At 43.1% G+C, this 25,719-nt stretch overlaps 1 protein-coding gene across 1 annotated transcript in view; it reads right to left on the reverse strand.

Moving 5' to 3' along the window:
* The window catches only part of PAPPA (pappalysin 1), a 234,249-nt gene that overhangs the window by 44,596 nt on the left and 163,934 nt on the right, over nucleotides 1-25,719 (reverse strand). Inside the window, exons 11-15 of the mRNA XM_041004621.1 lie at nucleotides 16,452-16,565; nucleotides 15,448-15,583; nucleotides 13,332-13,545; nucleotides 4,278-4,446; nucleotides 1,740-1,923 (exon numbers count right to left, since the gene is read on the reverse strand). Of these exons, the coding sequence (XP_040860555.1) occupies nucleotides 1,740-1,923; nucleotides 4,278-4,446; nucleotides 13,332-13,545; nucleotides 15,448-15,583; nucleotides 16,452-16,565 (817 nt within the window). The remainder of the gene's footprint in view (nucleotides 1-1,739; nucleotides 1,924-4,277; nucleotides 4,447-13,331; nucleotides 13,546-15,447; nucleotides 15,584-16,451; nucleotides 16,566-25,719) is intronic.

The following is a 25,719-nucleotide window of genomic DNA, read 5'->3' on the forward strand; positions in this document are numbered from 1 at the left end:
CCTGCATTTGCAAGGGAAGAGAAACACTGGAATTAACGACTATCAAGGCCTTAGCTCTTCTGTAGGATCTGCTCCTTACAACCACAGTCAGCTGAGAAGCATCACAACAAGGGCTTGCATCATTTTTATTATTACTCATGATGCTATAATAAGCAGTGCTAATTTACACATTCCCCTTTTCCTAAGGGCCTCAGATGGAGAACAGCGTGATTTTCTAGTATGGAATCATTAATTTATCCCATATTTGGGCAAATGGGACCAAGAAGCAGTCTTGGATTGTCTAAAAGTAAGAAGGTTTACAATTTCCACTGATCTCCACATGTCACTCCAATCCAAATAATTTTTAAGATGTATCCATTTATTTTAATGGCAGAGTTATGGGGAAAGTAAAGAGAGACAGAGAAGGAGGGTTGAGGGAAAGAAGGAGGGAAGGACAGAGAGAGAGAGAGAGAGAGAGATCTTCCATCTGCTGGTTTACTATGCAAAAGGGCACGGAGAGTGGCTAAGGCTGGATCAGGTTAAAGCTAAGAGCCTGAATTGCTGTCTGATATTCTTTATCATGTGAACAACAGGAAGCCAAACCCTTGGGTCATTTTCCACTGTTTTGTCACTCACAACACTGGGGAACTAGACTAGAAGTGGAGGGTTAGGACTTGAATTAGTATACTCATATGAGATTCTGGCATTGAAGGCAGCAGTTAACTTGCAGAACCACAACTTCCACCTGCAAATCATTTTTAACACAGGAAAATGTGAATTAAAACCTATAATCATTTTTTTTAATTGCTATGACGATTTAGAATGGAGAGAGATGAAGATATTCACAAGAACTATTTTGGATATTTGATAATGGCCAACATTTCCTCTGATGAACAAACAAGAAGGTTCTGACATTTCTGAAAATTGGGATAATGAAATTCTATATGGACTCTACTAGAAACCAGAAGCTTTTGTTCTGAAAGTAGTGCTAGTTTGCTCTGTGGCTTTATAAAAATCCTTGACCTACTCGACTTAGGGTTCCTTGACCTGCTGGATTTAAGATTCCTTGACTTGCTAGATTTAGGATACCCAGTGCTTTCAATAGTCCAATTATTCCCACTAGACTCTAAGAACAACTCTGTTCTTGACTGGCTAGGACTCTCAGATCAGTCTCTCACCTAGTCCCAATTTTTTTCCTCTTATCTAATATGCCAGATTTTCTTTTATTGACCTGTATACCCTGGGTGCCCTGTCCAGTAGGATACCAAATGGTTCCTGTTCACTCTCGCTTCCCCTTCCAACACCACCTGCCAAGCCCCAGTTTGGAGAAACATTTGGTGTTGGAGATAGACAGATCCAGGCTCCAGTGCAGTCCCAACCATTAATAAGGAAGCTGTGGGTGAGTCCTTCAAATATTCAGAGCTTGGATTCCTTCTCTAGCAAATGCAAATACTAATCACACTTACCTCCTAAGAGAGAGCCTAATCATACCGAGCGAACTACTCACATCTTATTTCCCAGCCTGCTTCTCTTTTATTTTTAAGATCTGCAGCATCTTGGGGTGGGGGATCTCGCTATCACTCTTATTTTTAGATCATCACAAAAGAGGATGTTTATGTAAATATAATTTGTAGGAAAAGGTCAAGAGTACAAATAAAATCTGACTTAACTCTTGCACCCGAAACTTTGAAGGCCTGAAAGCAGCCTCTGGGTGTTCCACGGACAAAGAGGAGATGAGGGGCATCAAAGATTCACATTACCTTTCAACTGTGCAGGGTGACGACACTGAAAGGAACATTGGCGGCCAAAAGTTGTGCCATCGAGGCAGGAGAAGGAGGCAGCATAGACATGATGGTGGTCTGGGAGGCCACAGTCCACTGGCTCACATGCCACCTGCTTGTTCCACTTGCCTTCTGTGCAAGTCACTGTGACACTCGGCCCCACCTATAAGATAGAGATAGGCACCATGAGCAATGGCAAACAGAAACTGAGATGTCAGATCCTTCTCCCTCAGACAACGTTTCAGAGTCCTGTCCATGTGCTAGACCAGTGCCTAATGGTTAACTTTGACATGCTTTCTAAAAGACATCTGTATAAAGTAGACACATTTCTTACATACTTCAATACAGATTTGGGAGCTTAGTGATACTTTCCAACCTACCCTCCCTCCATTAATGATTCCAACAACTTGATGGACTAAATATAGCTTTAGCATGTAGTAAATACTAATACTCAGTTCTTACCTAAAGATAAAGAGGTTCAGAGACCTAGCTTACCCAGTAAAGAGACTGAGTGGAACTAGAACTCCAAGACAACACCCTTAACTCTTACCTATCGAGTCTCGTAAGTCACTATTCCTTCCTGTTTTGCTAACGAGAATATTGAGATTCAGAGACATCTACAGGGCATGATGACTTCTTACACAAAGCAATGGTAGGTTAGTGAGTACTGATCTTATCTATCTTTCCTTGGCTCCAAAGGAGATGTTCAGGAGCCTGTCGTAGTGCTTGGTAGGGTGTATGCTGTCTTGGGATATCTGTCTTCCTTGTTATGAGATCTATAGAATTTGCTTTTCTTATGTGAGCTTACTGGTAAGCTTACTGGCAAAACAATGGATTCGACCCGGAAACTGCTCCAGGAGGCACTCCCTGTTCTGGAACTTGAAACCTCAATAGTCAAGAAAAAGACATGAAAGAACAAGACTGAGAAAAAACCTTCTACAGGAATTTGAACCAAAGTGGAAGATGGTAAGGCTGGGTAGGTGGTAGGGTGAGCCCATGCTCTGAAGCCAAGAGAAGGACCATCAGCAGCAGCCTGGAGGCTTCCATTCAAGGAGGAAGCCATCACACCCCAGGGGATTGGCCAGCCAAATGTTGTTCTGGGGCTTTAATACCAAAGGACATTTTCCCTCCCTTAAGCACACATCAAAGGGACTGGAGGTCGCCTGATGCCAAAATAGTCTAATTGTTTCCACAGGAGTTCAGACCTGTCACGTCTGACACGGAAATAGGTGTCTAAGACAAGTAAGCCCAGAAACTGCACAAATAGGCATTTCCAGCAGTAAGGAATGTGCCCTTCATGTTTGCAGTATGAAGGCCAAGTCAATTGGGTGGGCACCAGGAAAAGCCACATGCACTAATAGAACTATGGGAGCCTTAAATTTCCAGGGTGTGAAGAATTTTTTAACTACCATCTTGTCCTACCCTCCCATGCCTCACTTGGGTTTTCATAGTGACATTTGGGTGAAGCAACATTCTGCCACATTGTTCAAATCCAACCACTGCCATTCATTGTGTGCAGGACATGTTTATCTTTTAGGAGCTCCCTGATGACTTCCTGAGGGCCTCCTTTGTGCCAATCTTACTGCTATACTCCCAGTTACACCCGTGTGGGTAGCCGGAGGAGTCTTTGTTAGTTAGGGTCTGATCTTGTTACACCCTTCCTCTGCTCCTTGTTACCTAGATAAATCCCACACTTACTTCATAAGCTGGTAGGGTCTTGTACCAGTAGACCAAACCTGCCCTTCAAACCTCATCACCTGTCTTTGTCTACAGCAAGTTCTTTCTCTGCATTGGCCCTGCACATCATACTCAGCCATCTTCGCAAACTGCATAGGTGTGCTTTGAAAGCTTTATGGAAATAAGGAATTAAAGAAGCTTACTTTTGTGCAAATTTTTGAAGTATACAAGTATTTATCCCTTCTCTCCTTTGCACATCACTTTGCCTCTGTGTTTGGTTCTTAATTTTTAAGTTACTCCTTCTTTGGTACCTTCCAATTACTTCCCTTTGCTTTTATCACATATATACATCCCTTTACAAGGACATTCTTACTTGTGAATTATCTGCCTTATCTCGCCCATTAATGACCTAGCTTCTTGAGAGAAGGGACAAGGTTACGTTAAATGATTGCTTTTTCTCTAGCAGCCCATACAGCATCTGATTTACGATGAATTAACGAATGCATACCCAATTGACAGAGGGCTCATATCTAGATCGTCCTGTACAAACAATGTCCAATTATGGCAGAGGTCTGGCTGTCAGAGTTTTATTCCTAAAGGTTCATTGCATGATCTTGAAGATGTGCAAGCTCTACGGACACTGATAAGCATTTGTATGGGATGCTGTTCTATGCAGAAAGTATTCTATTAGAGGTTATGATTGATTCAATACATATTTATTAAGCATCTAGTATTTGATAACTCAATTTTAAGTTCTGGGATTCCAGAAGAGAACCTGTCCCATATTCATTTAGCCTTACGGAGTTGGAAAAGGATTCTGAGTGCATCATTGATACATACCTGGCTCTTGATGAGCTCATCATCTCGCTGTATCTGCAGAACATAGCCCATCTGGCAGCTCACAGTACACTGGGCACCATGGTAGCGGTCATTGGTGGAGCAATTGAGAGAAGCATTCTCCACAGCCAGCTCTGGACAGTCAGTGGCTTCACACATGAAATGAACACAGCTTGGGAAGCAAGAAACAAGAGGTTGAGAGGAAGCTTTCTCACAGGACACCAGCCCTCCAGCTGGAACATAAAGACCAAGAACCTCTCTTCCAAGAAAGTTCAGAAGGCTAAGACTGAGGAACAAATGGAATGCTGGCTGGAGGGAAGACTATCCTTGAGGTAGTGGATAAAGTTGATCATTAGTAGCACCAACTGTGGAAACAGATAAATCAGGATTCAAATCTTGCTACTTGAAAGTTTTGTTTGTTATAAAGTTTGAGATTTTTCTGAATCTCAGTTTTCCCACTTGTGAAATGGAGATAGTAATAACTGTCATAAACAATGTTAAAATTATTTGAAATGCACAGGAACACAGACAGTAACAGAGAGAGAGAGAGAGAGAGAGAGAGAGAGAGAGAGAGAGAGCATTTACTTGCTCATTACCCAAAATTCTGGAAATGCTGGGGTTGGACTCAGGCCAAAGTTGATTTTAATGTAACCCAGGTCATTACATGGCCCCATTTACTTAAGTCATCATCTGTTGTTTTCCAGGCTCTCAATTAACAAAACCTGGAGTTAGGAGCAGACATCAGGCTTCAAACACAGGAATTCTGATGTTGGATGCAGGCCTCTTAATATCTGCTCCATAGGAAGTATTTATTATCTGCCAAGCACAAGGTTTAGTCTTTTTGTAACTTTTTAAAAGATTTATTTTATTTTCATTACAAAGTCAGATATACAGAGAGGAGGAGAGACAGAGGAGAAGATCTTCCATCCCTTGATTCACTCCCCAAGTGATCCCAAAGGCCAGAGCTGAACTGATCTGAAGCCAGAAGTCAGGAGCTTCTTTCTGGGTCTCCCATTCAGGTGCTGGGTCTCAAGGCTTTGGACCATCCTCGACTGCTTTCCCAGGCCACAGGCATGGAGCTGGATGGAACGCATGGCCACCGGGATTAGAACTGGTATCCATATGGGATCCCGGTGCATGCAAGGCAAGGACTTTAGTCGCTAGTCTACCAGGCCGGGCCCTCTTTTAGTAATTTTTGAGAGTACCCACCTTTTGGGGTCATTATGTGAATTCAATCAGTTAATTCAGGAAAACTGTAGAGTGTAATCATAATACATCATGTATGCAATAAATGTTACAACTATGCCTGGTTATGTAAGCAAGGTGCATTATCTCTCCGAACTTCAGTACAGTCAACATCATAGAGCCGTGAGATTCAAATGAAGTGATGCATGGAGAAATCTTTTATGAACTATGAAGTGCCTTACAGAATGCGAGTGAATTGTACAGACATCCTGCCTTGCATCTTGCTGAAACTGCTGTTTCCATTCTTTAGCCCATTTGAATTCTGTCCATTCTTAAAAACTCAGCTGTGTGTACATTTCCATAGGAAGCCTTTCCTTGTACGCCCGGGAGAACTGCCTCACCTTCTACTGCCTCTCTTTCTCTAAATTTGTTGCCTTTTCCTGGATATATTGAAAACACAGGTCCCAGGTTCCCACTATGTACTGTAATGAACACGAATCCTTAAGAAGCAAACAGAAGTACCATGAAAAATTTGTGCTTCAAATATCATTTCCCTAACCTTATGATTAAGCAGAAACTCAGTAACATGAGTTACTATTCACTGCGTATGCATATATGAGCTCACATCCCTTCAGCAGCAACCTTGTGAGGTAAGTGTTAATCATTTTACAGTTGGAAAAAAGGAGGATCAACAAGGATAAGTGACTTGTGTATGTTCCCACCCAGATGCATGAGCCCAGTGTCCACACGGGTGATCTTGCCCATGGTTCTGAATTAGAACATGTTTCTTGAGCATGGAGATACTGCCTGTTTCATTTCACTGTACCTTGTGTGGCCCATAAAAATGTCTTACATAGCAGTTCTTTCCTAAATGGCAGGATAAAAATTGCACTAGTGCCCTGTAATGGCTCTGGAGTGTTCTACAGAGGTAGGTATGCTAATTCCTAACACTGAAAGCTCCATGGGGGCTATTTTTTCTGACTTTCTTTTCTGACTGTATCTTCCCCAACACCTGGCTGCAGTGTGCACAGATGGCTAGACGCGCAACTAGAATCTTAAGGATTTTATTTCCTGTTTTTCTGTGGGAGACAAAGAGGAATGTTGGCCAAACCAGCTTCAGAAGAATGTCATGATATTTTTTTTCTTGATGCCAGTCTCAGGACGTCTTGCTGAGTGTTTTACCAGGATGCACTCATTCATCACCATACTCCACATACTGATCCTAAGTACACTGAGAAATCAAGTGGAAGACACTGACGAGTCAAAAGCTTCCAAATCATATCAGAGACAAATTCACCTTTGGAAATACCCAGAAAGGGGAAAGCGTTTCATTCTTTGGTCTCAGTCCCTCACGGGGTATAGTCTTGGCATATCCCTAACTTTTGGAATGCTAATATATTTCTATTATCCACTCTTTTTTCTGCTCCTGGCAGAGGTTAAAACGATGAAACCTACACGAGGGCTTTGGCTCCAAACAATGCATCCGTTAGTTCCTGTAGAAGCTAGGAGAATGAGTCACATGATTCCAATTTTGATGAATTTACTCTGTAAAATCTCATCTCCAAAGTTGTTTTCTGACCTGCACCTTGTGCCTTGGACATTCTCCCTTTGCACTCCCAGGAGGCACCTGAAATCTTATGAAGATTAAGATGGAAAGATGATTTTCTTCTGTGGGTTACGAAGCTGTTAAGGTAATGACAGTATATTCTCCAATTGTTCTTACAGATTTTATCTTGCAGAAATGAAAAACACAGAAATACTTCATTTCCTAGAGAGTAAAACTATAAAGTTTATCTATTGCACAACAAAATTCAAGCTTCAGCTCTATCATTTGTCAGTCATTTGGTTCTGAAAATATACATAACATCCTAAGGCTCAATTTCCTCATCTGTAAAGTGGAAAAAATAGAATAATTTATCTCAAATTTAAAACAGGTGAAATGTTATCTACTCATGTGCATATTTAACAGAATTTGAGTGGCAAACAACTCTACACAACAAGGCTACAGTGAAGAGAAAGAGAAATTAGGAGGCTGTCACCAGTGTGTTTCAAGAGGCAGTTTACATGCCAAGGAAAAGTAACTAAAGAGGCCATTGCAATAAGGATACTGATATTATGAAGGGTATCCATTGGATGGATGGGACAGCAAGACATGCAAGGATCCACGGGCAAAGATCATCTGAATTAAGATCTGGATAAAACTAAAGGAAGAGCTGTATGCCAGTGTAGGCAGAGAGGGAGCCTAAGGCAGAGTGAGGAGCTGCAGCATCGATCCAAAACTGGATGGCTTTTAATGTTTGCAGAACAGAATTCAGTTTATGAAGAATGCTTTCAAAATAAAGGAGTTTCATGAGAAGATGTCTGACTCTCTCTTGCACACGCTCGCTCTCTGTCTTCCTCCATTTTACACAAGAAAAATATTCACTCAGATCACCTGTCCAAAAGGTTCTGTTATCAGATGGGAATGATGAATGTCCCATTATCTATTTCAGGGCTTCTCTGAACTTTGGAAGTTTTAACGCATGCTGAAGATTTCCAAAAAGGGCTAAGGTATCATCACTTTACAAATTCTGATGACATGTTTTCATACAACATTTTTAGGACCATTGCCGTCTGAAACGTACTGCAAGGAGTAAGGCATCCCTGGTTTTTCAGCATGTCTATCTACACTTGGCTTTCAAATAGGAAAGGGAGGAAATGTGTGTGAGGCTTTGGTCATGATACCTCACCTATATCACTTTATTTGCCACTGCACAGCAATTACTTGTGGTAGTGAAAGCTTTATTGCTGTCAAGAACAAGGAACTAGAATTAAAATTTTCTATCACTCATCCTAGGACAAAATTGTAGTGGATATCTTAACTTGTCCACGAAGTCCCTGCTCTTTATTTTGTTTCCCTGTTGGCTGGTAAATGTTGTGTGAACACACTTTCAGAAGATGGTAAACATCACCCCAACTGACCCTCCCAAATAACTCCATGACACAGCCCTGTCTTTTCTGAAACACAAAAACAAAAATCAAAACAAGAAAACAAAACTCTGTTTTGTAAAGATAGGAAAAGAGGAGAGGAGAGAGGAGAGGTAAGGAGGTGGTGGGAGGGGAGGAGAGTAGAAGGGAAGGGAGGGGAGGGGAATAGAGAGGAGGTGAAAGGAAAGGGGAGAGGAGAGGGGAGTGGAGGAGAGGGTAGGAGGAGAGGAGAGAAGATGAGAGCAAAGAGGAGGGGGAGGGAGAGAATGGGAGAGAAGGGGCAGGAAGACAAGGGAGGAGGGAAGAGGAGAGGAAAGAGAGGAGGGGAGGGGAGACAAAGGGAGGAAAGGGAGAAGAAAGGAAGGGAAGGGCGAGGAGGGGAGGGGAAAGGAGAAGAGATTAACCAGCAATGGATTATCAGTAAGATTTACAAGGGAAGGTGGAGGGAGCTAAGTACTTCTACAAAGGGAGAAAGGTGACTCAATGGAAGAACACAGATTTTGGTTTTTTGTTGTTGTTTTGTTTTGTTAAGGTCAAATTCTCACACCAGAGTAAAGGTAATAAACAGATAATTAGATATTAAAGCATTTTTCTTCTCTCTTTCACTCTCTCTCTATATATATGTATATGGAGAAGCATTTTTCTTTTCTCCATTACATATATATAGTTCTAAGTATATATATATATTTTTATATGTGAATATTTTTATATATATGTGAATAAATATATGTGAATATATTATATATATACACACATATATATGTTCTAACTGTATATAGTTCTAAGATATATATCTATATAAAATATGTTTTTTTCTCCATACATAGTTAGACATATCTATCATGATCATAGACACACATGTGCTTAGATACAGTCATTTCATTCTGCAGATATTCCCCTCAGGCCAGCGATTTCTAATCCATATGCTAAGAAATACTGATTCCTCTGTGGATTGGATAAAGTGGATGAGGTTACAGGCTGCAATGTGAGTCCACTGAGTTTGGCAATGAGCAGCTTCACTGTGGGTTTCAAATCCTACACATGAATTCCTAAATGGTCCTCCTAAGGGATATTTCAAACCAGGGGCCTTATCAATGGCAGACTGAGCAATGTTTAGCTCCATACAAACTTGTAGGCATATCCTGCAAACATCCCTGCCTAGAAAGAGTTAATCCAGTCAAAGGAAGAACTTATTTCCACCCACAAAGTTATCCTTCCTAAAGAGAGCTATAGAAAAGCCTGTCTCAAGAGGCCAGAATGTTAGAAATAAAGGAAGAAAGAGAATATAAAACAATAAAGGGGAGAGAGGGAGGGAGAGAGAAGAATGCCTCCCCCTAAGAAGGCAAGAACAAAGGGCAGGAGGGAGGAAAAAAAGAAAAGGTAGAAGAGAAGAAGAGGGGAAGAAGCAAGTTAATTGTCTGTATACATGTCTGAATTTGCTAATCAATGATTCAATTTTTGTTTAGAAACACAAGGATGGAAGGATGTGGCATGAGCAATGAGTGTACTGTCTGCGCATGTGTGTTAGGCACAGGAGAGACTCAGCATCATAACTGTAATTTTTGTTATTGAAGAAGTGTCTTAGGTATACCTCCCCCTCTTATTTTTTCCTTTCTGCACTTGATGTGGAGCTATGATTTGGCTAGAATTCCACAACTGGACCTCTCACTTGAAATCTGAAGCTGTTTTCTTGGGCCTCTGAATTTATACCAAATACCACAGGGAATGGAGACCCTTGAATCTAGGTCAGAACACACGGCCTGAATTGATTTTGCTAAAGGAACGCTTCTCCCCTGGCAGCCCCCTGGATATCACAGTGCTCTCAGGAGAAGAGAAGGAAAATGAGGAAGAGAAAAGGGGAGGTTGGAGGGGGTGGAAATAGAGGCAGGAGGGGAGGAGAAAGGAGAATAGAAGGAGTAGAGAAGGAGAGGGAGAGCTGGAGGGAGGAGAGGCAAGGATGTGGAAGGGAGGGAGGGAACAGCACCTTTCAGGACTTGGCAGTCAGCTGAGTGTCAATCTGGATGTTCCTACTGCCACCAGCTGAAATTCGTGCTATAAAAAATGGTGCTGTTGACCTTGGTAATTTCAAGAATGAAGAAAAATATCCCATGGCTTTTTACAGTTGTTGCTTATTTTTCCTGTCTCATCTGTTTGTGTTAACGTGTTTGCACAGTTTTCAGAGTCTGGCTTGTTTTGGGAAATGCCTCTTCTACTCCCCATGAACAGCTGCTGGCCTTTCCCCCTTGGGGGCATTCAGGAGGAGATCCTACAGCCCAGCGGCCCTGTCTCCTGGGATGTGGCCCATTGGAACGTGGTCCAAGCTCATAGCCAAGCCAGGCAGCCCTGTGCCTTCACTGTTTCCCTGAGTTAAGGCTCACACATGGTAAGTCTTGCAACTTCCTTTTGTGTCCTAAGAGTGCCTGGCCCAATGAACAGAGAATGGCTTTCAGGGGAAGACAAAGTGGGATTTTGCCGTTTATTGCTTTGATGTTCTCACTAACCCTGCTTCTCTGAGTCATACTTTCCAGAACAGAAGTGATACCAAAACAAAACGATGCTTCTAATAAGGGTTCAACAAATGTTTGTCTGCTCCTCTGCCCATCTCCACCTCCCAGTTCTTGGGAATCAGAAAACTGAATAGAACCGGAAAAAAATCAAGCATGTCATCCACCTTCATCATTTTACCGATTGGGAAACTGAGGCTCAGGGATGGCGAACGACTGGTCCACAGTCAAATGAGTCAGAGACAGAGAAAACGTCAGCAAGTGCATGTCAATTCATTCACTGAGTAAACACTTTGCAATGTCTTCTTAGGCCAAAGGAACTCTTAATTAAGAATTCAAAGAAGTCAGTGCTGACTTCAGTACACTTGTGAATGGTCCGGATGGCTGGTGAAGGATGAGAAAACATTGGGGGTAAGGTCTGATGGATTTGCAATTTCCATCAGCATTGTTTTCCTGGGTTCTGAGAATTAACTTATTTTTTATAGAGTTTGGTGAGCTGGGGATAAAAAGCCCTCTTAGAGTGAAATATGACAATGAGTGATATTTAAGGAGTTCTTGCCTTGGAATGATTGCGACAGACTTTGCACAACAGAAGCTAGAGACAGTGGGTGCAAAACAATGTGGATTTTGCAACCACCTTTTGTGTCCTCTGTGGTAGAAGAAGCGTGGGAAAGGCTGGTGTCTCCCTGCACGCCCCCTTCTCCTCACAGCCCCCAGGTGTACAAGACAGAGCGAACCGCCTTTCAGAGGCCATCACTCTGTAGGAGCCTACCCAAAGGACAATTCTTTCCTTCTGCTTCTGGATTGCATTAACCATGTTTGGAGAGGCTGTGCCACTCTGGGGCACTTCTTCTCCAACCTGGGCCCTAAGGCTCGGATGGCAACACGAGAGTGTAGACGAATTATATATCCAAGGTCACGTCAGAAGCTTCTTGTATCTCTGATTAAAGAGTTTTACACAGCATTCTGCACAAGGAACCATCACTGTCTTCAGAACATGGCCATTTGTTTAACTCATACATTGTCTTCAGAGAGTGCCAAGAGCACTTTCAACTACGCTGAGATTCTCAACTCCCACAGTCATCCTGTGCAATAGCTTCTATTATTTACTGGCTCCAAAACAAGCAAAACAGGATCAGAAATGTGAAAAGATGCATTCAAGGGCACACATCAAAGGTACCACAGTCTCTTTACCCACTCCTCTTTTGACAACATGGAATACTACTCAGCCATTAAAAAGAATGAAATTCTACCATTTGCAACAAAAATGGTCCCAGATGGAGATCATTATGTTCAGTGAAATAAGTCAATCTCAAAAGAAAAATGTCACATGTTCTTTCGGATATAAGGCAACATTGACAAACTATAAAATAAATAGATATATAGGTAAACATGTATATCTGTTATATATATATTTTTTTCCATAGATGAACTAGATAATGGTGGCTAGCATCCTAGGGAGTGAAGATGCATTGTAGCATGAATCTTTACTTTCAAATAAAAGGAGAATGCTTGATGAAAGTGTTATATTTTTTCAATCATTACTTTACCTACAATTGCATGATACACTTAAATAGCAGAATGTTGGACTTATGACCATTGCTGAAGGTCAATACTATTGTAATAATATGGGAAAAGTGGTGTGTGGCGAGGGGTGGTGGGGGAGAATGGAAAGGGAGGGATGAAGGCGGAGGGGGAAATTCCCGTACTTACAAAACCATTTCATGAAAAATAATAGCAATTAAAAATTATAAAACAAAGACACACATTAGAAGGAGTATAATACGGAGGTCCAAATCCAAGTATATTACCAAAGCTCCTCCTGGCTCTACTTAAGGTGCAATAACAAATCAAGGTCAAAAGCATTGATGGAGTGAAGCTCCTAGACCACTAGCAGAATCTCAGCAACTGGACTTCAGAGAGATAAAGAAGTTTCACTCGCTGAAATTCATAGTGAACTGTGACAAAGAAAATACCAACCCCATTCCACCCCCCGCCCCAGTGCAGCTAGGTTATGTTGTCTGCCTCTATTACCAATAAAGCAGAACATTCAACTTTTATAGGGCTAAGTAAAAACTCATCCATTGCCCCTCTCTGTTTGGAAGAGGGTATTGAGTCCCAGAAGACAATGTCTTAAGGATGACCATGAACGTTACTGTCAACTCCAGAGGTGCAAGGCAGTGTGAAGCTTCTCTTTCCATCTCCCACCCTTCTTTCCCTGAATAACTGAGGAAATCAAAGATGTGGAGCCTCTCAAGTTTAAAGGCAGTGCCAGCCAGTACAGGACAGAGCAGAGCAAACACACACGTTTCACAACAGCATGCATGACTCCCAGCTTCACATCACACCATCTCCATTTGGCAATAAATGACCCGGGACAAGCAGGCCCAGGGTTCCTTACCTCTGCTCGGCAGGGCTGTAGGTTTCCCCTCTCTGGCAGCTGCTCAGGGTGACGGGGTCAAAGTTGTCGAAGGAGCGGAGGGCCACCCCCGAGATGGCGACAAGGGGTGAACTGAAACTCACACGCACCGCCTGGCTGTGGTAGAAGGGCTGGCTGAGGTCATGGACCACAGGGATAATCAGGGGATTGTTCCTGCAGCTCAGGACATGGAGGCCTGTCAGGGGAGACAGAAGGGCCGAGGGGCCAGGCTCATTCCTCAAGGCCAGTCACGCCCTCCCCAACGGGCTCTTCCCGAAGCCCCCAAACTCTTTCATGTCACTGCACAAAAGCACCATTGGGCAGCCGGTGGGGATTTTGAGTTTGATTGAAAGTTTCTTTGTCTGCCTTTTTTCCTTGGTTCCAAATCTTTCCAATCCCCCTGTCTCCCTGCCCCCTAAGCTTTCCCTTTACCTAGTGCCCACCGCCTCTCTCCCTCCCCCAGTTGGCCACCCCTCAGACAGGCATTCCTGGCCCTTGGCTCCCTCCCACGTTGCTTTAGGGCTTCATGGTCTGAGCTGCTAGTGTTCATACTGCCAGCCTGGACAGTTGCAAAGCTGACGGACATGGCTCACAGCAGCCTCTCCGCAGGGGCTGTTATCCATCATCTCCAGACCTAGAGATGATGGCCTCAAATTCCCCGGACAGAGATGGAGCTGGCATGTGGGCAGGAGGTGGATTTCCAGAGGCCAAGTACCTCTGCCAATCCAAATCCAGGCAGAATCCATGTTTACTCCACTCAAGAATTATCAGCAATGTCTGATACTGACAATAGATCCCCAGGCTTCAGGAAGGAAGGGAAGGGAAAGGAAAGGAAGTGATGGGGGCTGATGGGGTTGGTAAGAAAGATGCTGGTTTTGGTGTTTGGTGAACCTGGTTAGCCACTTCCCACTGATGGGACATTATTACAAGTCCCCAGCATTTGTCTTTACATTTAAAAACCTAACCATGTCCTGGCAGGTTTGTCCTGTTGGGAGCGTTCTCCTGACAGAAACATGAAGCTGTGAGCCCAGCAGTTCCCCTTCCCATTCTGCTTGCTCTCAGAGCCATGAGGATTCCACTGCCGATGCTGGAATGCTGGGAGACAGGCAAGTGTGGAAGCCTGGAGCATTGGTGGCAGGATCCCAGCACTCTCCATGGAGCTAGTATTTTCCTCATTCATGCTGTTGAAAAACCACTCCTCAGAGCCAGGACAACTATGAAAATATTTGCTCCTCACTTAGGGAAACTTTCCAGGAATTCAGACAAATCCAGAGGGGTTTTCTTTCTTTAGCTTATTAATACGTTCCCCTTTGCCTTTAAAACAAGCTAAATAAATAAACACAGAAACAAAATAAAATACCCTGCTTGCTCTCTGCACTTTTTGCTGACCCTGAAGTGACCCTTCATGCACTTGTTGTGTAGTGGCCTTTGAATTCAGCACTCTGCAGTAGAGCAGGCACAGTTCCGAAATCCAGGTCCTGTGCTGGTCCTGAACTCCAGACACTGAGCAAGGATATCCAGCTCTAGCTGGACAGACCTCCTACACATGAATGCATCTCAGTAGGTAGGTCTGGACCTCTATCCTCCATTCTAGTGCTAAAACAGAGAGAACTTTTTAAAAAAAGTATTATTCTTACTCCTATAGCATCTTCTCTGGAGTTTGTGTTGGAAGCAAAGTCTGGAATTGTGGGCATCTTTGGAAATTCCTGGCTGTTTATTAAGGCTCAGTGAGTAGAAACCTGAGCTACTGAGACTCAGCATGCCGGAAGAGCCTCTCTCAGCACCTCTGCTTGGGTCTCAGAGAGGTATACACATGGAGAATGGCTGAATGGCTCTTGCTTAATCCTTCGGACTATCATAAGGGGTGCCTAAAGTTAAAGATTTCTAAGAAAAGGAAGGCTACTGAAGGGAAGTTTCCCCAATGACCCTTTGTCCCTGTATTTATCAGATCTCATGCCTGGATTATCAGAATCTCAAACAGAGAAGCAGAAAGCATCAAAGGGGAGTAAACAGCTCACTCCAAGCTGATTCTCACCACTACCCACGCAGTAGATATAGATGCAGGTGCCAAGAGCAAGCTAGGCCCAAGAGAACTTGCCTAGGTCATGGCTCTGATCTTTGGTATCAAGCAGCTGCACACTGATGGTCTCCTGCTTTTGATCCCCATAGTATGTTCCATCGGTCACCAGGTGGACAATGACAGCTGCAGCAACCATTGGCTGAGAGAAATACGCCTGAAAAGGAGAAGACATAGGAGGATAGTTCATTCATGTTGGGGAGGAGCAGCCGCATGATGGGGGCTTCTAGGAGAATCACCAATTTCTGCATATGAGCTGTGTAGGAGTGGGCCCTGGATAGCAAGGGGGAGGTGCGAACACTTAACAGGAATGAGCACGGGTTCCGAAGTTAGACATCTGCCCCAGTCTTGGCTCTGTACCTACCCACCCGCATGACAATGGTGCGGATGGCTGGGCCTCTTTGGGTCCAAGGATCCTGTTTTCTAAATGGTGGCTAGTAAAATAACAGCCACATAGTAAGACTCTAAGACGAGAATGGGAATGAAGTGTCTAGCACAGGGCCTGGCAAACAAGGAAACCATGAAAAGGGCTGTGTTACCTGTCACTTGTCCCTGGCAGCCTCTGTACCAGGCACTGAGAGCGTGTCAGTGAGACATAAACCAAAAGGAACCGATCCTTAGTCCTTAGTCAGAAATGTGGGCATACACACAGCTAAGTGTCAGGTGACAACTGCCAGGCGACAAGTGTCATTCAACAGGTGAACAATAACACACAGAGGTAGGACGGAAAGAACAGTCACTTCTCTCTATGAGGATGATTAAAGACTTCAAGGAGAGAAGATAATCTTAGGAGACATTGAATAGTGAACAGGAGATTCTGGAAGCAATAGCTGAGTGGGGACCTTGCAAGAGCTATTAAAGGATTTCATTTCAGGAATCATTTCACTGCTGAGTGTGTTCTTCCCTGCGCTTACAAACTAAGGACCGGAATGGATACACAGACTGTCTTGAGGAAGGCCCATGAGAATTGGTGCTTCTTGGAGGTCACTGACACAAATTCTAAGACCCCCAAATCTTAGGCTTACCCGGAGCCAGAAAGTAGTCTGAGCCAGCTGGGAGTATGGGTAGCTGATGGTACAAGGATACCAGGCATGCTGAGAAATGCCTTCGCTGAGATCTATCACCTTGGTTCGACACACCTGCAAAAAGGAAGAAAAAAAGGAAGGAGGAATAGGTTAGAGAATCTCAGTTCAACAAAGTTTTGTTTGACAGACTTTACTATCCACTCCTGAGGTTTGTTCTTGATGCATCCAGAGGCAATGGGGATAAATAGGAAAAAAAAAATTATTCCAGGGTTTATAGCCCAGTGTGGAAGAGATAAGCTTCAATGTTAAGCAAAGAGCAGACACTTTGGTGTTAGAAGTGACAGAGACATTTCCACTGGGACACTCTCTGGAGGAGTGGACACATGGGCTGCCTCTGCAAGAGTGGGACAGAGAGCAGGACAGGCACTGCAGACAGGAGAAAGGCTCAGAATGCTCCAACCGTGAAAAAGTGCTTGCTATGATTAGAGGAAAGTAACAGGGAAGGAAGTTCTGAGGCTTTGGTTCATAGAGTCCTGAATGTCAGCAGACCATTTAAGAACAATACTAATGCCAAAAAAGCCAGTGAGTGCGTAAACACCTGCTCTGCTATCACCAGACTGAAAAAACCCCATTCACATGACATCCCGTCTCATCTCTCCACCTCCCCGCCTGTCTCTCTTTCCGTAATTTTCAAATTGAACAAATAGGTCATAAAAAAGGAAAAAAAAAAAACACATGCAGGGATTTCAAACATCTTTTGCATCAAAATAATCATTTCACTCCCTTTTCAGCAAATGTTTTGAAGTTTCCTCGTAATTGTGAACTGATGGAAGGGATAGGAACGACTGGAACATTCCTGAGGTTGGTGAGACAGCTGGCAGACATTGCCTCAAGATTACTGCCTTCTCTCTTCTAAGGTGGCTCCCCTCTCAAAACGTCCCTGTGAGTTTAGGCCTGTCATTTCACATCTCCAAGTTGCAAGCTACTCATCTGCAAGGGAGCATTCATCTAGAAAACTCTAGGGAGTTTGCAAGCTCTGGAAAAAAAAAAATGTGAGATGGTAAATTCTCAACCAGACTAAACAAACACATGAAGCCAACCAAGGCAAAAGAAAGTGAAGAGTCCATTCCTGCAAAAGAAAATGTGTGTGTCTCTGTGTTTTGTGTGTGTACATATGTGTGTGTAGTTAAAGATCAAAAATAGTTTATATGCTCATTTGGTGGGGGAAGGATACAGAAAACGTCAGGTGTTCACATGATGAATTTCTATATACAAAAAATCCAGGAATGAACTAGACTTATACACATGGATGACACAAGAATATTGAATCCTTGGTTCAGTACAAACTTTAGCCACTCAAAACAGAACATCTACTGATAAAATTTTAGGCACTAAGACAGAAATATAACATATACAGAAACACAACAGAGTGGGGGAAAAAAGGAAACAAGGTTTAAATGGATAAGTACATGTACAAAAATAATAATTGTTCAATTATTCATACAAATTAAAAATGGAATGGGGGTGGGCAACACTGAGGTGGGCATCCCTGTGCAAGTTAGGTTACCACCCATGACACCATCATCTCATATCATAGTGCTGGTTCAAGTCCTGGCCTCTCTGGTTTCAGTCCAGGTTCCTGGTAATGTGCCTGAGAAGACAGTGGAAAATGCATGTGGGAGATCAGGATAGAACTCCTGGTTCCTGGCTCCTGTCTAGTTCAGGCCTGGCTGCCATGATCATCTGGGGAGTGAACTGGCTGATGAAAGATCTCTTTGTCTCTCCCTCATCTCTCTGTCATTCTGCTTCTCAAATAAATACCTACTCATTTTTAAAAATAAGTTAAACATGGAGTACAGAGGTACAGCAGTTAGGATCCTGCTTAGAATGCCCTCATGCACATCAGAGCCTGAGCCCGTCGTGACTCCAGCCTCCTGTTACACACAAGTGCTTGCATCCTTGCCGTCCACACAGGAGAACTGGATTTACTTGCAGGTTCCAGGAATCTGGGTGAACAAGTGTAGAGAAACTTTCTGTGTCTTTCTGTCTGTCTCTCCTTCTCTCTCTTTTTTCTGTCAATCTGCCTCTCAAATTAAAAAATATATCTATATTTTCAAAGATGCTTCAAAGTATGCATCAAATTCAGCATAGTAGTTATCTCTGGGTATCAAAGAAGAGGAATGGTCCTTGGAATTGGGGACAACTGTTGCTTCAACCTTATCTGAAGGGTGCTATACTTCTTACAGAAAGAAAAGTCAATTTCAGGCAGCGCCTACAGCTGATATGCATAGATGCTTTGCCTGACATTATCTATGCAAATTTATGAAGTAAAGGGGGAAAAATCTATAAAATATTGGCTTAAAAACCTTTTACAACAGATGAAAGACCATCAACCTAGAATGAGTTCCTAGGCAGGGGGTTCGGATCAGCTGTATGCATCAGATCGGAATCTTCCATGACAGCATCCTTCTTATTCTTGACATCCTTTAGGGCTCCTTTTAATATGCCAATTATCCCATTTATAAATTTTCTAAAGCTCAAATGCCCTTCTCTCCACCATTTCTTCTGGCAATTTGGCTTCTAGGAACTCTCAGAAAATGTCAAATCTCAATTCTCTTAACAACAATAGGCATGAATAAGTTAAGCTGCATTGTGATAAAAATCTCAAACATTCATGCTTTTATTTTAAAAAGTTTTTTTTATAAAGTTAGATGCTTTACAATAACGTTGCAAATATAACAGAAAGCTCCCCCATATGCCCTTTACCCAATTACCCTTCATATAAACATTTTCATTGATTCATTTTTAAAACCTCAACAGAGGGAAATGAAAGTTACATAACCAACTTTGAAAAAAACCTCAAAATGTTGCCAAAGAAGCTCTGAAGTGGTAGGCTGGTTTGGCACCATGGATAACTAATTCTGGTCTTTGATCAATTCAAATGTGATTTGTGATCATGAACAAACTAATTCTCTTTGTATTTCAGTTGACATTGCACATTGAATATTGCATGAGGTCACACAGTTCTTAAGGAACTTCCTTGGCTTCTTAGGATTCCACAGAAATGTCAGTTGGGGAAAGTCAAACTGAAGAAAATTCTGCTTAGTGTTAGCTCTGCCATTTCAATAAGAGCATCTCCACTCATGTATTTAATATGTCAAATTGCCTTGTAGCTGTTCACTTAAGCAGAGTTTAACTACATGAGCTACACTGAGAAGTGTATTGCAAAAGATGCCCTCATTGCTGCACTACAAGTCAGACAGGTCCTCCCAGTTTGATACTAGTTCCCTGAACAGCACAGGTAGCTTTGTAAGGACATCAAGGTCACCAGGGATCAGCAAGCCCATTGTCCAGGAATTAGGTGATAGTTTCCATTACTCAAATCTCTAAGAACCCCCAACTTCTTAGGAGACTAAGACGTAGCCACTTTCACAGGCTGCAAGAGGTTTTCAAGTTTGTTTACTTTTCTGAAAAACAATGGGACTGGGTTTAGGCAGATCTGCCAGTGGATTGTGTTACACTTTGCAACAGTGCAAGACTTTGCATAAACTATCTATGGAATTTGAAGTTCAGGCCAGCAATTCGACATGTATCATTTTAAAATTCCTCTCCCTTACTGTTGTTAGTTGCCTGTCCCCTAGCAGAGCACGGGGAAGCGCACCTCTGAACACCGGGCTGGAGATCTTATCTCTGCATCTAAAGCATCATGGTCAAAGAGGTCTCCAACATGAACCAAGCCCCTTGATTGCTTAAATACAATTTCCTCTTATCTCTGTCAGCTCTATCAGTCCTAGACAGGGCTTAGAGGAACATGCCGTTGTTGTTATTTTATTCTTCTGTTTTCCTGTTTAGCTTTGTGTTTGTTTCTGGCTGGCTGGGATCCTAACCAGGGACAGTCAAGGCAGATCAGAGAGGAATGAATAAAGCCAGCTGAATCTTTGCCCGCAATCCTAGTTGATCTGAAAAAGTGTCTATGTTTCTGTGGAGTTTGGGGAGGAGGGAGGAAAAACCTCCTGGTTTTATAAATACTGTGTAATTTTTGTTCATTCAGCCACTGTGTCTTGAAGGCCGATGGCAGTAGACAGCAGCAAGGTGCGAAAATGAACAGCATTGCCAAACATTAGGTTGGTCACTGAAGATGCAGGTGTTTATCCGCCAACACACATCTGTTCTCACCACATACGTGTTGAATTGCTTGGGGGATGGAGAGCACAGTAGGAGGATCACCTCATCACTGATGTATTCTTTTTTTTTATATATATTTATTTACTTTTATTGGAAAGGCATATTTACAGAGAGAAGGAGAGACCGAAAGATCTTCCTTCCACTGGTTCATTCCCTGAGTGGTCACGATGGCCAGAGCTGAGCTGATCTGAAGCCAGGAGCCACAAGCTTCTTCCAGGTCTCCCAGGCGGGTGTAGTGTTCCAAGACTCTGAGCCATCCTTGGCTGCTTTCCCAGGCCACAGCCAGGGAGCTGGATGGGAAATGGAGCAGCAGGACACAAATCGGTGCCCATTTGGGATCACAGTGCATACAAGGCAAGGACCCTAGACACTAGGCTACCACACCAGGCCCTCTACTTCACACTATCACCACAAGTTTCTCTTTGCTTATCATCTCTCGCTCTTCAAATTCTATGGTGTCTCTGGTTCAAATCTCTTTTTGTCTCTTCTAGCCCTTCCCAAACTGCATATCTCTCAAGTCTCATCTGAAGCCATTTTGTTCTTCCTGTTACTCCGTACTCTTATACTGTAGTCTAATGATGCTGAGGTCTTCCCTAGGTATCCTGTTCTTGGTATGTAAGGAGCTAAACAGGATAAGCTTTTACCCCCTCTGTCACACTGATATGACCAGACCTATTTCTTTTTATATCACACACTGCCTTGTGCAGTACATCAAGGGCATTCGCAAAACAGGGCAGGTTTCAGATTCCCTGGGAGACAAATGGGAACATCCTCTGAGCTGAGTCCAGGCCAATTCTATGCTCACTGTATCAGGATTCACAATAACCAAGACCTGGAAAGAATGTGTATGTGCATGGACACATGAATAGAGAAAAAAAATGTGGCATATGCACATAATAAAATATTATCGAGCTCTTAAAGGAAAAAAAAAATTCTGCATTAAGGATTAGGATATTGGGCCCAGCATGATAGCTTGGGGGCTAAAGTCCTTGCCTTTCACGTTCTGGGATCCCATATGGGCTCCAGTTCTAATCCTGGCAGCCCCGCTTCCCATCCAGCTCCCTGCTTGTGGCCTGGGAAAGCAGTTGAGGATAGCACAAAGCCTTGGGACCCTGCACCCGTGTGGGAGACCCGGAATTGGCTCTGGGTTCCTGGCCTCAGATTGGCTCAGCTTTGGCTGTTGTGGCCACTTGGGGAGTGAATCAATGAATGGATGATCTTCCTCTCTGTCTTTCCTCCTCTCTGTATATCTGACTTTGCAATAAAAATGAATAAAACTTTTTAAAAAAGAATCAGGATATTATGTTAATTAAAAAGTTGTCATAGAAGAGTAGATATTGTCTGATTCCACTTATGTGATGTATTTAAAACTGTCAAGTTTATAAAAGCAATGATGGAATTGTGGTAGCCAGTGCCTGAGAGAAAGAACAATTGGGGGATTGTCAAACTCATGTGCACAAGTTTTAGTTCAGTAGGATAAGCATGCCTAGTCAACAATCCTGTGTGGTATGCTTGAAAAGCTATTGAGGACAGAATCGTGTTGGCTTCGTACTACAACGCATTTAAAAAAATAAGTATTACTTTGAATGACTGACATATTGACATTGAGTGAACAAATTGCTGCATTAAAATAAAATAAAAAAAAATACTGCTGCTAGGCAAACAGCAAAGGAGGTTCTGCTGGGAAACATCCTCACTGAAGTCTTCTCGTGTTCGGAAGGAGGAGTACCCAGCATCTTCCTAACAATGTCATGGACAGAAAACACACTTCTACTTATAGCCTATTTACCATGGAGCCATCATTTCCAGAGAGACTGGAGCAACTCTAGACTTTACTTTTCTCTTAGTTGTCTATAACTATAAGCTTGCTAATTTTAGGGTTAGACTTTCACTCTTCAATGGTCGAGAAAGGGGAGGTTTTTTCCCTGCATGACACTTAGCCAAGAAGGGGCAAAATTACTGTGAAAGTTCAAAATTATTCGTCTCTTAGAATTCACTTAAGGTGAATTTTCTCATTCTTCCTCAAGCCATCATGACAAAAGTAACAAAACAAATAGCCGTGTCTTCTCCAGGAAGCCCAGCCCAAGGCCCTCTTTGGGAGTTTGGCAGTTTACTACCACTCACCCTCATCTTTGCACCTGCAGGAACTAATTAACAGGTGACTACCTTTCTTCCCTTAGCTTTGTGGGGTTTTTTTCAGACTCTCCTAGAGTTTCCATCACCTTAGTCACCTGTGTTTCCTTAAAATAGAAAAGCTGAGTTTGTGCCAGCTGTGTCATAACAGAAGTTTTTCTGATCCTCAGTTTCCCTCTCTGTGAAATCCAATCACTGTACTGAATCAATTCTGCAGATCCAGAAGCTTAAGGATACTTGCAGTAAGAATATTTGCTTCAGAGGCACAATCTTACTTAATTATCACAATCTTACTCTATAAGAGTGGAGTTTTTTTCTGATGAGACTTTGAAGAATTCTTTGAGGATCACATAGGCAGTTACATATGCCAATCAGAGACTGGACTGTGCTCCCTGGCATGCCATGATGTATGTATTTGGTCACAGAACAAGGTGAATGATACATGGGTTGATCAAAACCTTGGCTCTTGAGCTGGAGACAGGGCACTGATGATTACTTCTACAACCATTTTTTGCTCCAAAATTTTGTTTTTTTCTTAACTTTGCTGATCATTTTGTTTACATATTCTTTTTTTCATTTTTATTTTTGATGATGTTTACATAGTTGATCATGGTGAGAAGGATCGAGGATTAGGGGAAAGTGGGTGAGACCACTGTTTCCAAATGTTCCAAATGTTCCCTTTCTTCCTCCTGTATCTGAGGGAAGGGGGAAGATAAGAGGAACTGCTGCACCCAGCCTTCCAACTGCCTCAGTACCCAGGGATAGAGAATGGCCACCTGATATCATCCCAGGGTCCCTGATGTGTAGCATACTGCATGGGCTCTACTTGAGTGGTTTCAATAGTTCTAAAATGCTGTCCATCTCACTAATCCAAGCATCAGGGAATCATTCCAATGTCCATTGGCTGACAACGTACACCTCAGAATCTCCATTCTTCCAGATATTTGCTGTCAATATTTGGCTGGGGTAATTGATCAATTTGTTCTGCCCTCATTTCTTTGTTATGGTACCAGATGTCCTCTGCAAGCCCCAATGGACTGCCCTGTCTTCCATGTGCAACTGAGCATGCTATCCATTGCTTCATCCTAGCCTTTGAGGAGGCCATGTTCCAACACATGCACTCTATGGCCAGTCCACAGATCCTGCAATTGTCCCCATGGTTGGAGTTCTGAGTACAGTGGTTCAGTTGGCGTATGCCCAAAGAAACCTCATATGAGATGATCCCTGACTGGGCTTGTGTGTGTTTGCCAGTACAGTGTCTGACTCAGTCCATCACCCTCATCAGCCAAAGCACACAGTGGTAGTCACAATTACTGGGTCAGTTCTGTCTTCACCCCCATCTCTTCTGCAAGCCAACAGATGCTGTGGTCCAGCCTGGCTCAGCCTAGTCCAGTCCACTACACACTTGCCCTCACTTTCACCAGAAGAAGCTGCAGCTTAGTCAGAGCAATGCCAAATAACTCCCACCAGGCCTGACTCCAGCCCTAGTTTTCGTACTTTCAGTAGACTGGTCTAGTCTATCCCATATCCATTCAGCTCTTGTATACATCAGTGGGTGCTGAGGTGTAGATCATCCCAACTGACCCCACTATCCAGCCCACACTCATGCTGGTGGTTTCTACCACCTGTCTAGCCAGGCCTTCCCCTAACCCTGGTTTTCATGCTTACCAGTGGGAGTTGCAGCCCATCAGAGAGGTGCCCACAGTTTCCCTACTGGGCCACCTTCCAGTTCATCTTTTGCACTCTTCAGGTGGTTCTGCAGTCTAACTTGACAGTCACAGCATTTTGCCAGCTGATGCTGCAGCAAAGTCCAACTAGCCTGCTCTTACTCTAGTTTGTGCATACACCAGTGGTTACAGTTGGATAGCCCAGCTTGGCTCTCTCCCAACCCAATTTACATGCATGTCAAAAGCTATTACAGTCCTGCTCAGCCTGATATGTCCCCAGTCCTAGTTCTCACACTCACAGGTGGAAGCAGTGACCTACAGGGGAGTTTGTGCTGCCTCCCTGCCAATCTCACACCCCTCTCCTAGGGTCTCATGTGTACTAGTGGGTGCTGTGGCCCAGTCTGGCATGGCCTGCCTCACCTTGGCATTTGCTGGTGAGTGCTGTAACATGGCCCAGCATGGTCTGATCTGGGCTGCTCCCTGCCTTGGTTCTTATATTCACCTACAGGGATTGTACAATGACAGAGGAGTTCCCCAAGCTCCTGTATCAGGTCTCCTCTCAGTGATTCTGCTCCAAATTGCATCACTCCACTATTGATCAACTCTTCTACAGCTGCCCTTGGCCCTCAGGATGAAAAGGTTTCCCAGCTTAAGTAGGCCATTGACAACTGGTTTCAGTCATTTCCATCAACATCATTGGCAGCTGCTCTTTCTCCCCACTTAGAAGACAGGCATGGCCTGTACACAGCGGCTCTTTCTTCTGGCTGGGAAACGGTATCTCCCTTATGTTCTGACTCTCCTGTGCCATGCTTATGCCCAGACACACCCCACCCCTGAACTACAGATTTTATGAAATACTACACATACTTCAAAGCCACTCTCAAATATCACTCCTTTTCTGAAAGCTTTTGCTTACTCCCCAAGCACAATTAATTGCACTCTCTTTTGCGTCCATGTAGTTCTTTACATATACTTTAATTAGAATGCTTGTCAAGTTAGATCACAGTTGTTTAGAGTCCAGTCCTACTCCCTTTAAGCGCTGAAGATTTCCAAGGTGAGAAGCATGTATTATTTGTAAATTTCCTGGCACAAAAGTAAAGCTACTTGTTCAGTGAATAAGATAATGGCAGCACCAGGAACATATATCGAGTTCCTATCACATAGTGGGTGCTGTTTTAAAGTTCCTGTACATATTAAATAATGCAATCCTCATAAAAACTGTGAGAAAGGTACTTTATCATATTCATTTTATAGGTAATAAAATGAGGCTCTATTACTTCTCT

Source organism: Ochotona curzoniae, unplaced genomic scaffold, assembly GCF_017591425.1.
Source record: "Ochotona curzoniae isolate NIBS_2020 unplaced genomic scaffold, NIBS_Ocur_1.0 scaffold_3208, whole genome shotgun sequence".
Taxonomy (NCBI): domain Eukaryota; kingdom Metazoa; phylum Chordata; class Mammalia; order Lagomorpha; family Ochotonidae; genus Ochotona; species Ochotona curzoniae.